The sequence below is a fragment of the Pelecanus crispus genome, chromosome 2 (genome assembly GCF_030463565.1).
Source record: "Pelecanus crispus isolate bPelCri1 chromosome 2, bPelCri1.pri, whole genome shotgun sequence".
Lineage (NCBI taxonomy): Eukaryota > Metazoa > Chordata > Aves > Pelecaniformes > Pelecanidae > Pelecanus > Pelecanus crispus.
In genome coordinates this window covers 76872965-76885955 of record NC_134644.1, presented here as the reverse complement: position 1 = coordinate 76885955, position 12991 = coordinate 76872965, and the positions used below count along the sequence as shown (strand labels likewise).

At 41.8% G+C, this 12991-nt stretch overlaps 1 protein-coding gene across 1 annotated transcript; it reads left to right on the top strand.

Annotated features, from left to right (window-relative positions):
• Window positions 1-717: 717 nt before the first annotated feature.
• SMIM13 (small integral membrane protein 13) lies at window positions 718-10853 on the top strand. The gene is made up of 2 exons (XM_075706269.1): window positions 718-793; window positions 10170-10853. The coding sequence occupies exons 1-2, from the start codon at window positions 718-720 to the stop codon at window positions 10361-10363; spliced, it is 270 nt and encodes an 89-aa protein (XP_075562384.1). The 3' UTR covers window positions 10364-10853.
• Window positions 10854-12991: the final 2138 nt, after the last annotated feature.

Here is a 12991-nt window from a genome sequence, read left to right as displayed (position 1 = left end):
ACCCCGCCTCGAACCCTGCCTCCAGCGCTGCCTGCCCCGCCGAGGGAGCACCGCCCCTGCGGAGCTCAGCCCTTCCGCGGGCGGCCTGGCCCACTCCGGAGCTCCGCAGCGGCCGCCCCTCAGCTTCTCCGCGGCGGGGGCGGGCACGCCCGCCCGAGAGGCAAGGGCTGCGCCGGGCGGCGCGGGGGGCACGCCGGGAGTTGTAGTCCCCGTTGGCGGTGGCGCCCGCCCGCTGCAACGGGAGGCGAACTACGACTCCCAGCATGCACCGCGCTGCACCCCGCCTCACCACGGCGTGCTTGAAGGCCCGCCCCGTCTCTCTACGGTGCCTCTTCGCGCCGGCTTGTTAAGCGGCGGGAGGAGACGGGGCCGCCGGCGGCTCAGCCCGGGTCGTGTCGGCTCCCCTCGCTCTCCCGGCTGGGCCGCGGAGCTGCCCCTTCCCTTCCCCGGGGGTAGCGATGCGAGGCGCGGCCTCCTCCTTGTAGCCGCCGCCGGCGGGCCTTTGCCCTCACCTCAGCGCCGCGGCGCCTGAGGCGGCCCGCTGCGGGGTGGCCAGCCGGGCTCCGGCCGCCCCTGGTGCCCGTCCCGCAGGCCTGAGCGGGCCCTGACGGCCGCCGGTGGGGCTGGGCCCAGCCTGGCCGAGCGGCTGCCGCGGCGGGGAGGCGTCTTCGAGGAGGGGCCCCCGCTGCCGCCGGCGGGGGGGAGGCGGCCGGCGCCATGTGGCAGAGCATCGGGCTGACCTTGCTGGTGATCGTGGCCACCCTGGCCTGCGTGCTGCTCTTCATGCTGTGCGGTGAGTCTGTCCGCTCCCCTCGGCGGGGGGGCGAGGAGGTGCGGGAGGGCCGGCCTGGTTTGGGCGTGCAGTGCCCGCCTCCCCCCCTCCCCCCCCCCCAGCTCTCTCAATCTCTGGTGGTTCCTCTTTGCTCAGATTGACTGAAGAAAATGGAAGGGCGCGATGCCCCGGGCTGTGGGGGAGCGTGTGTGGTTCAGAGCGCCCCCTTCTCTTTGTTTCCAGATAATTTTGGTCCTTGAAATGCTTCCAGAGCTTAATTCGGTGACCAGTCTGTAGCTGACAGCCTTCTCAGTGAAGGGACCGCTGAGCAGTCACTCTGTGCAGCTTGTACGTGGGTCTGACAGGCCAGTGAAGGGAAGAAGTAAACTTCCTACTTGGTACTCCTCAGCTTCTGACATCCGTTTGCTAGGGCAGACTGAGAGCAGCTCTTGGGAGGGCTTTTTTTCTTATGTGGATCCAAGACTTGTATTGTTTTTTAATGCAGCACGAATGGTTATTTCCATGGGAGGCGTGACTTGCAGGTCTGTTGGAATTCTTGGAAGGAATTGGCAGCGTACTGCGTGTGGGTATTGTGATCAATATGCTGAACTTAGAGCTTTAAAAAAAAAGCAAAACCCACCCCAAAAATCACCGCCACCAAACTCAAACTATGCCATAGCCTGTGGTGAAAGGCTTGTGAGATAAAAAGCGAATGCCAGGTGGATTTATAAGTGACTTTTGAAAACCGAGGGAGCAAAGTGAAGAGTCAGCTGACACTTAATACTTAAAAAAAAAAAAAAAAAATTGTTAGTTGTGGTCAAAACGGGAAAGCATTGTGAAAAGATTTTGCAATATCAAGGGACTGGATAATGGGAGGTGAAATCCAGTATTAACATGTATGGAGTAATGCAAATAAAAAGTGTGAAATATGTGCATGCATATATGTGGGGAAACACAATAGCTTCAAACTGAGCTGTTAGTATCCCAAAGAAACAATTAACTGAAGTAATTGCGAGCATTTCCCCAAAATGTCTGTTTAATGCTTTGTAGCAAGCAAATAGGCAAATCAAACATTGGAAGCTTAAAATAAAATAGAAAATGTCATTATATTGCTTCAGGAATCTACCATGTGCCTGTGGCTCAAACGGTGTTTTTTCTTATTAAAGTGTATTACCTTATTTAAAAAAAATAATCCTAGTTTTTTTTTTAAAAAGATAGGATGGTGAGAGCTATGTAATGATTACTGCATGAAGAAATTCTAAATAGGTTAGATCTGTCTAGCCTGGAAAATAGATGACTGGAGGAAAGGTGATGGTTATAAAACTGAGTAGAACAAAAAAGGTGAACTGGGAACAGCTGTGAAATTTCATCATTATGGAGGAATTGAAGTGCATAAAGTTAAATGATCAAGCATAGGCTTAAAACATTTTCTTTTACACAATGGCAAAATAAACTGCAAGCTCATTAACAAAGAATATTTTGGATGCTGAAACTTTTATCATTTAAAGTTCATGGAAGAAAGGTCAACATCTTTAAGCCATAGTATTAATACTCAAGGAAGGAAACTTCTGAAATACAGATAACTGGGAGTGCAAGGGTATATGAGGGTGCACCTTGTACACTTTCCCTGGTCTTGTGCTCTTTTCCTCTGTGTCCTGTACTGTCCATTGTTACAGACTAAATGGTGACTTAAGTGGATAGGTATTCTGAGTGTGTGTTTTATTGAAGTTTCTATATGCTCATTAGGTGTTTTCTGGCCACTTTTCATCTTTTAGACGGTGAAACGTGGTACTTACTAGGGTTTTTATGTTTTCAGAGTATGCATATACGATCTTTACTTACACTCGTGCTGGAAGATTAAAATGATTTTAGGATAGAATATTTCAGTTGGAGGGGACCTCCAATGATCATCTAGTCCAACTGCCTGACCAATTCAGGGCTAACCAAAAGTTAAAGCACGTTGTTAAGGACATTGTCCAAATGCCTCTTAAACACGGACAGGCTTGGGGCATCGACCACCTCTCTAGCAAGCCTGTTCCAGGCTTGGGCACCCTCTCGGTAAAGAAATGCTTCCTAATGTCCAGTCTAAACCTCCCCTGATGTAACTTTGAACCATTCCTATGCACCCTGTCACTGGATACCAGGAAGAAGAGCTCAGCACCTCCCTCTCCACTTTGCCTTCTCAGGAAGCTGTGGAGGGCAATGAGGTCACTGCTCAGCCTCTTTATCTCCAAACTAGACAAGCCCAAAGTCCTCAGCCGCTCCTCACAGGACATTCCTTCCAGCCCCATCACCAGCTTTGTTGCCCTCCTCTGAACGCATTCAAGGGCCTTAACATCCTTCTTAAACTGTGGGGCCCAGGACTGCACACAGTACTCAAGGTGAGGCTGCACCAACACCAAATACAGCAGGATAATTCTGATTTTGCAACATGCTGTTCAAAATCAGAAACCAGGATCACTTTCTCCAGGCCTTTTTGCTTTTGTCTTTGTGACAAATGGAATTGAAACACTAAGGATCTCTTTAACTTTGCTTGCTAACTTAAACATCTTTCTAGCGCTTTCTTGCTTAAAGAGAGCAAGAGTAGTTAATAAATGACTTTATTTTTAAATCACTTTTAAATACTTAGCAGTTTGGAGTTCCATGTTGTACATTCAGTTTGGATTCATTGAATACTTCGCTTGAGTCGTTCATTGTATTTTACTTTGAACAGTATCAGAGCTTATAAAATGATTGCTAAAAGGCACCTAGATTTCAAAAATACTGAATGCAGGAAGCTGAGACATTCATTGTTTTCTGGGGGGGATTTGGACTGTTACTCTGTTAGAAGTGACTCAGTAGTATTTGGTAATGATTTCTAGTATTGGTAATTATTTTTTCCATCATACAGCATTCATTAATATTGGCACACTTCTAGTTCTTGTTCCATGATTATTAATGGAAAATATTCAAGGAAAACAGTGTCAAGACTACTGCTGGAAAAAACTGAGTACAGGCTATTTCCAATTTAATTGTTTATCTATGGCTGTGATAGGCAGTTTCTTATCCACCTTCCTACCTACAGGTCTCTATTCTTTACAGCCTGTTCGACTCCCAGGGAGACCGAGTGCTGTGTATGACAGGATATGAGTAAATGCCAGCCAGTGAGACATACAAATTAATGGACAAACCTGACACAAGAATGGCTGGATGTAAACTTGAGTATTCTTAATCTGATGAGAATATTTTACAGCCATCTGATGAGAGGTATTGAAACAACCTTATGAAAAGGACTTACAGGGTCAAGAGCCTAAAGAGCTGTAACTTGGATTTTGAGTGGCTTATAAAAGGACTCATGGTGTGAATGCTTGCAGAGAACAATAGATTTAAATATCCAGGAAACATCCTAGGATCATGTGGATTTCTGCTGCTTATCACAGATATGATGTGGTAAGTGCTATGGAAACTTAAGTAATGAGGAAAATTTTCATTTTGGCATGTTTCTGAAGTGAAAAAGACAAAATTTGAAGTACAAACTATCAGAAGTTATTTGGACCAGTTCTTCAGCCATGTGAAAAGCAAATGTTTATGCCCAAATTAGGCATTTATGTCTACAGAAGTACTTTGAATAAATGACCTGATTTCTTTTAAACATTTCTGGATGATTGCAACTGCTACTTTCAGTGTTAATCTGAATTTGTTAGGGAGCATGGAAGTCTTGCGGCTAGCAACATCTCTATTTGCAAACTGATCACATCTGACATAGAAACCACTGAGGGACTGTAAACAGCAATTTTTCAGTTGCTCTTTTAAAAGTAGGACTAAGGTAACTTGCTTCCACTTTCTTATTCCTACCTTTTCTGATTTCCTTTCTTTGCTTTCTCTCTGGGGGTCTTATTGCTGCTTTTGTGTATTCCATGTTCCTTTCCAGATGGGAGGAATTCATGCATAGTCAAGGATGTAAGACAAGATAAAATTCCAGCCAAGGTGAACTCTAGCACTGCTTACTGCTGTGTATTTGTTATTTTCCCAATATAGTAATGCATGGAGCCATGTGAAATTGCAGAAGTGTCTTCAGTGGAACAGATGGAAACATTCACCTCTTTTTGGCAAGAGAAGCTAATGAGATGTGGTTTGAGAGACATGACCTTAAAACAAAAATCATGTAACCCAAAGCACTGAAACAAGTGTGTGGTTTGCTTCACAAGTCTGAATTCAGTTGCAGATGGGAAAACGCTTGAGCTCTAAATTCTACTTGAATAACTTTAATACGTTCTTTAAACAGCTTTGTAACTATCTTAAATGAGTGAATCTTGTAAAATACTTCAAAAGATGAGGAAAATCATGCTTGATTAGACCAGCAATAAAGAGAAAATACCCTTTAATTTGAAACTGACTTTTGAAACTGTTATAAATGGGAGATCAGAAGAGAGCAAGTTTCATTGCAATTGGTCAGCAAGGAGCATGTGGTAGTGTTGCATTAAATGGGACCGGGTTTAAGGAGCTGTGCAGAACCAAGCACTGTGTCACCTGATGTCTTCTGTTATTCCAGTATGAGTAGTGTATGCTTCCTTCAGTCTGATCTTCTCCACAGCAAAGCTATCCACTAGGGCAGTATATTATCTACATCTTACTACATCTTAAAAATGGTGCAGCATTAAAGTGACTTGGCCGTGGTCACAGAAGAAATTTGATGCGGAGCTCTGAGGAGAACCCTGTTCTCCCAAATCTCAGGTTAGTATCTAGAGCTCTGTGCTTCACTCACCCCCCACTATAGCTGCTTAAGATTTTCTGTGGTGGACACTTCAGTGTTAGAATATAGGCAACATTCACCTTGGTGATAACCCAGTTCTAAATTAGTCTTCATGTGCTGGAGTAGTAGCATCCCATTTTTGAATCAGTAGGGACACAAAGGTAAAGTGATCTTGCAGAACCGCACAGGAAGCCTACAGTAGGGTCAGAAATTGAAGTCAGATCTTAAGACTCTGCCTTGTGCCATTACTGCATTACCTTCCTTCCTTTCTTGGTTTCACTTGTATTTCACATAAAAAAAATCAGGTTGCTTTACCATAGCACTCCATAGTAGCCCTGGGTTTTTTGTTTTGTTTGCACTTCCTGAGTCAAATGGAAAAGGAAAATGTGCCCCAGTAAAGAAAACCCTCCTTCTGTTAGCTTTTGCATACAAGCCAGTATAAGGTGAATGAAATACATGGAACTGAGACTTGTACCCCTCACCTTTTGAGGGGGAGTAACGTTGTAGTTGGATTTGTTTCTTTCCCCTTTATAAAGAACGAAGAGCTGGTGTCAGAAATAACAGAAAAGGCAGCTCCAGTGAAATACAGTCAAATCATAAAAACTATTTAACATCCTAATATTACATAGATGTTACATACATCACACGGATGTTACATACATCTGAGTTGGTAGAAGAGGCTTTGACTCATGGTCCTACCTTCACAAACACATTGCATCATGATTTATAAGAGAGGTTGACACACTGATTGCACAATGCCAAATGTGGCTTAAATGTCTTTGGATGGCACCTGGCTGTGGCATTTTAAGTGAGACTGTGGCTCTCAGTTTTTACTGAGTACTAAATGCTGCAGAGGCTGGGAGCTGCTCTTTTGCCTAAATGCAAAAACACTGTCTGTGGTAGACAGGATTTCCCTACTCTCTCTGGATTCAGGTATCTGCTACACCTAGAGCTGCAACCCCCGCTTTGCATTGCAGTGATGTACTGTTGGACATGGCTTACTTATTTGAGAGGCATCTTTCACCAGTTAATGCAGAAATATATATTATAGTCTGCATGTCATCACTGCTTGTTCGCTGAAGACGTATGGTGCGTATGCTGTTTGACTTTCACAGGTTCAATCAAGCTAAGGATGATGTGAAAAAAGGTAAAGCAAGTGGCTAGAGAAAATAAAGTAAGCACTGGAAGACTGATTCAAATCAAGTATTTTCTGTGTGGTGAAGTCAAACCGGTAGGATTTTTTTGAGAGTGGCTTGCCTGAACAAAGTGGAAGCATTTGAGATGCAAACTGGTGGTGTTAGTTACCTGTCCAGGAAGAGTTCTACAGCAAAATAGTTGCAAAGCTAAACTGAGCTGCAGAAACAAGAATGCATGGAAACACCCACCTTCCTTTTTTGTGTATTTTAAATTACTTTTATTTTTAGAAATACACTATTATGTAACTTACAGTTCTTCAGTATGGCATGATGTCAGGTTTTGCAATGTTCTTAAGAGGCTGTGAAATTAATAGAAAATGCATTGTCTTCTGATTCAGAAGTAACTCAGTACTGTGAATCTGCCTCCAGGCTTTGTTTGTGTGTGTGGTTTTGTTTAATGATGTATTTGCTTGATATTGTTGCTGGAGAGAGTTTCTCTTGCCCAGAATAACTTGTTCTTCAGTAGTCTGGCTATTTCCAAGGAAATTCTTATTTAAGTGTATAGTAACAGTGAGGCGACAGGGAGTCTCAGCTGAAGAGGCAGTCTTAACTTGATTCAGGCAAGTGTGTTTGTTTTGGGGATCTTTTTTTTTTTAACTTTCCATCCAAGCTGGCACTGTAACTAGAGCAAATGAAAGAAATCTTTCTACTTTGATTACCTTTATCCTAAATGTCTCTGCTACAGGTTGGGAGATCTTGTGAGGTTTTGAAACTCTGGTTTCCAAGCCTGGTTACTTTCCTACTGTTATCATTGGCTAAGCCTGTTGTAATTTTCTTTTCAATGCACTGCATTGTGGTTTGTTTTACCTGTCTATTATCTGGTCTGGTTGTTTGTTGACTATAACCAATTTTGTTGGCTGATTATTTATGCTGTCTTGTTTGTTGTCTTGAGCTGGAGAGCTCTGAAGTCTGTTTATGGCACTTGGTATTTTGAATATTCGGACCTATGGCACTTGGTATTTTGAATATTCAGACCATTGTGCTTTAACTCAAACCAAACACTGAAAAAAATTAATGCTGCTTTTCTTGAGAGTGTCTGAGAATGAAGTGGAATGTTCTTCCGCATTTCTTTCTCTCCCCCCCCCCCAATAGTAATTCTGTGTGTTAAGTGGGCTGTTTGCCATGATAGAGGAAGCATGTGGTCTGATTTATCTAGCCTAAGTTAAAATACCTCCCTTAATGGGGTATTTATTTATAGCACATATATTCCAGTTGTGCTTCTGTAAAGTGCCCTATAACTCTTTCTTTGGGCAAGCCCTGAATACTTTTGGCTTCCCCCTGCCCCGATGTTCTCTGGAAGTAATGTGTCTGTTTCACAGTAATTCACTTTGCAGGTGTGTTAGGTAGGATTTTAAACAAACAAAACCCCAACCAACCAATCTGTGGCTAACAGTGTTGTCCATCCTTTCCCCCCCCCCGCAATGCTTAAGTGGATTTAGTAGAATGTACTGCATGCTTTTCATGCACTTCTAAGTCTAGTGTCCCAAGCTTTGGCTCTGTCAACAAATTGGGGAGTTGAAGACATTTTTAAATGGCTTGTAATAATATTCTGCTTAGGTCTCACTTTCTTGCAAACTTGCTTTATTCACTTGGAATATTTTATGCATTTTCTTTCCCATTTGGACTAGGAATGAGCATGGCTTTTGGAAAGTTGAATGCTTTTAAAGATGTTTAGACCCATGAAGAGAACGGATTGATTTATAGTCTTCAGAATGCACAAGGCATTGAAGCTTCCAGAGACCTGAAATTCCCCTCAATGGAAACAACTTTCAAAGAGACGCTACTTCAATTTTTACTTCTAGATCTGAAAGAAAAAAAGATGCCAAAGCCAGACATCTGCCATTGAGGTTTTTGCTAGGTGCAGAGCGATTTAAGGCATTTGTGGGACATCAGGTTCAATTTAATCACAAGTCGTTTAAAGGTTTAGGTATTAATGGAAAAAGGGAATACTTGGTGTAGGCTTTAGGAATTAATTTAGACCATAAAAGATTGTCATATAAAAGTTTTCCTCCAACTGTCCTCAGCAGCACAGAAGTTATGGAAATTAAAAGTCTGCAGGATGTGAAAAGTATTCCAGGAGGGAGGGGAAGGGTGGGATCTTGTTTTGTCCTAAAAAGGCCTGCTCGTATTGGCATGACTGATTATAGAAGAGGGAGAAAAATAGTGGTGCTGTGGTTACACAAGTGCCATTTGTTAGTGTTTCTTCCCCTTCCCTAATATGCCCCTGTTGTCCATGCTCAGAAGTCTGTTTCTGCTGACAGCTGTGTAATTGGGAGGACGGGTTTCCCTAGCTCTATAAAATGGGGCTCTTAATGCTCGTGTAGGTCAGCAGTGTAGGCTTGAACAGCTAGCAAGACCTTCTGAACAGAGAATGGGAGTATTAATTTATAGCTCTATGCAAGACAGATGGTTTCTGGTGTTGCAAATGATGCATAGCTAGCATATGTTTTCAAATAGCTGTTTAAATTTTATGCTGTTTAACTGTATTTCACAGACAAGTTTCATCATCCACAAAATAGGAATGTAACTTCACTGGTTAGCTAGAGGGAAAGGGATATCACTAGTTCTCAGCTGGGTAAAACTGCAGTTTCTCTTGACCTAAATGCTTAGATAGGGAGACCTTTTAAAAGGAAGATTCTTCTTTAGGTTTAGATATATTTATATCTGCTTTTTTTAAGTTCCTTGGCTACCTGTTGTAGAAACACTGGAGGAGCTGGATCTTAAATATTTTTCAAGACATATTCTAGAAATGTGACCATCTCAACTCTTTACTTGCATAGTTTTGGGACCCAGAGCATTCTAGCAGTAGAGCAGAACACATATTTACCAGAGAATGTTAATTTTACTTTAATGGGATTTGGGCATAGTGAGGGAACACCTTGAATTTGGGGGATGTGGTCTTTTAGTGAACATGATAAGGAAGACCTTGTGCATGTCAGAATAGGATTTATTATAAAACATGGTATTAATTTCAAGACCTCCATAAGCGTGCTTAATAGTGATTATGTAATGCAGCTTTTAAAATGTGATTTTTCAGAATGATGTGTTTGAGTGAGGGTAGAAACCCACGTGCTACCTTCTTATGGTGCCTGTGTAATGAATCCTAACTCCTTGTTTTAGGTATAACCACAGAAATTCCTTTTTCTCTTGACAGTTAAGACCCTTATCTGTGCAATGGTGATCACCCACCTACTGCTTGCTGTCGCAGTACAATTTGGAATGTGTAGGTCCTTGCCTGGAGCTTAAATGTTTGCTTCCGGATGAGGACAAACTTTATCAAATCAAATTGGTATTTATGGGACTGTAGAAAGGGGTGGGTGTGTTGCAGAGGTGTGTTGGGGTTGAGAGTTGGCAATTAGAGGATGACAGATGATCAAATCTTTTCTCACTTTCTGGTATACTTTGCCTGAGAGCTGACTGTCAGTTTGTATGAAGTAACTAAGCAGTGCTTTTTTTCTTTCTCCTGCAGGCTGGTACGTGGTCTGGCAATTGTTTTTATCTAAATTCAAATTCCTGAGAGAATTGATAGGCGATACAGGGTCCCAACAGGGAGACAACGAGCCTTTGGAGACTGAAGCTGAACAGGAGACTCCACCCTCGCCTCAGAGAGGTAGACAGAAATCTGCTCGGCAGCGAAGGGCACCTACAGAAGACACAACTTAAAGTACTTCATTGAACTTCTGACTATGAATGGTTAAGCACCTCTGCACTGTGTCATTCAGTGGTTTGATCTTACTGAAAAACTGACTTAAGAGGTAGTATTAATACCTGTGGACCTTTACTTCTGAACTACCAATGTACACTACTTCGGTAGAGGTTCAGGGAGGGCTTCAGCAGCAAGTCATAGAATACTGGGAGAAAGGAAATCTCTATTGGAAAAATACTAAGCTGCTGTAGCTCCTATCTCTGCACACAGATTAAAAGCAGGTCCTGGACCATAGGCTTAGCCTTTGCATTAGTCTGAACATAGTAAACATTTCAGACTTGAAATGGTTTCTAAATTATTTTTTTCTTTACAGCACTGTAACTACATATAGTGAAATTGAGTTTTATTTCCTTAGCTATATATGAATATATTTTTTCTTCAACCTTGAGAATGCATGTGAACTTGAAAAACAGTTGAAAGAATATCCTGCTTTAGAAAGTATTCTAAAGTGAGATTTTTAGTTACATTCTTTATATATATAAAAAGTGTAAAGAAAATACGAAAAATCAATATTACATGCACCTGATTTGGAGGTTTTTATTATCTCCTTAAAAAAAAAAAGGGCAAAAAAAGGATTTGGGTGGTAAGACCTGTTTACTTCGTTTTGACATACAAAGGGTTACAGGTTAAACAGTCCTGCTAGGTTTCTGTATGTTTCTCCTGAACCTTTTACTCTAAGTCCAACTTGTGTTGGAGAGGGGAAGGTGCCTAGGTTATGTACTCACTGTTTAGTATTCTGAAGTGTCATATTTGGGTTTTGGATACGAAACACTTCTTTAGTTCACTTTGTACACCTTTACATCAGGTATATGGTACCTGACATAACTTCTTTCCTGGAACCAGTTAAGGCATTCTGACCAATTTGGTAGACATCACTGTAACACTTTGATAGTGTTATAGCAATGAATTCGGTACCTCATGTTTGGTGGAGGACTTACTGATTTTTACTGGTAACAAGCAGTTGCTCCTGTTTTCTTTGAGAATGAGTTATACAGCTATTTTGACATTGCACTTCAGAATGAAGAGCTTGACTTCTGTTTATCTAGCAGCTCTGAAGATTGATGCGTGAGATCTTTGGAAAGAGGAGGAACATGCGTGTACCACCTCTGATGTGTGTATGAGAGAGAACTGCCAACGTGTCTTGTCATGAACAGCTTCAGTTTTCTCTCAAAGCTTTCCAAGTGGTGGTGTTTGGATCATTGTTCTCTCTATAAAAACTGTTAAACAGGACTACAAAATTGGTCTTGTACTTTGAGCTGTTGAGAAATTTAAACCTATGACATCCAAACTTGTGGTTTGGTTCATTTATATGGCTAAAAGCAGCAACATTTAGCTTTTTTGTCAAGTAGGCCTACATCTCAGAAAACAGCACTCGTTTAGTGCCTTTATGTTTTAATTTGTCATCTGTGAATACTGTTCAAAAGCTAGTGAGAACATTCACTTCATAAAATATATAGGATCAGCCCTGACCTTCCTTTGGAGTCTAAAAGTCTTTGTTTTGTATGTATAAGCATGCTTTGTATTACAGGGTTACATTTTTAAGCATGGTTAGGCAGTGCTAGGCACATATCCTTTAAACGCACGTAGAAATATTGATAGTCTCCTTCCTCTGTCCTGTCTGCTGGCAAGGAATGCCTAATGATGGGGTGGTTTTTTGATTGGTAAAATTCCTATTTATTCAAACTGAGCAGAAGCAATCAGATTTTATTCCCTGCTGCTTTCAGTTGTTTGCCTTGCACAACCTAATGTCACAATATTCTTGTGTCTATGTGTCTTCACATGATGAGACTTTCAGTTTAGCAGTGCTAGCCAAGTACTGGTACATTTTTCTTAAGAAACCTCTTTAGCATCTCTGTCTTGAGCTTTGCTAATATAGGCTTACAAATAAAGACTTTTTTTTTTTGGTACTGACATAAGATACAGACACTCCACTGCATTTCACTTTTACTTAGACTTTAGCGGACAGAAGATAGCAAAAGGCTGATGCTCATAGTATTCCCAGCTGAGATCAGTAACATTTAACTTGGTCTCTGTTTCTAGTAGCTGTGAAGAAATGTGAAGTTACAGCAATATACATAGCTAATCAGGGTAGCTCTAAAGGTGCAAGAATCAAGACTCTGGAGCAAGTTAATGAAGGAAGAACCCATGTGGGTTTGAATGCTGACACTGATCAAATATGCAATAAGATGGACATGGAACCTCTGGGTAGCTCACCTGCTCTAGCCAAACAACTTCCTTCTCCCTTCCTTGCTGTGTGTAGGTGTACGTTTCACTCCCCAAAGTTATTTTCAGTCTTTTTTTTTTAAACAGCTGATGCTATTTTTCTAATGTTGCTGTGACATAGCTGCCAATAATGCTGTCTGCCTAGTGTATAACTTTAATGATCTTATTAGTAGCAGGCCAAAGGTTTATTTATATTATGCCGTTTGGAAGAATTTTGGAATGCTTATGTCTTCTGCCAATGCATAATTTTTTCTGAATGAGTCTGTAGTAGAATCTTTGTACGGGGCACTTCATGCAAATTTGTAAAAGTGAAGCTGTATGTGTGAAAGCATACTTGTGATAAGACCTGGGTTGTGATTGCT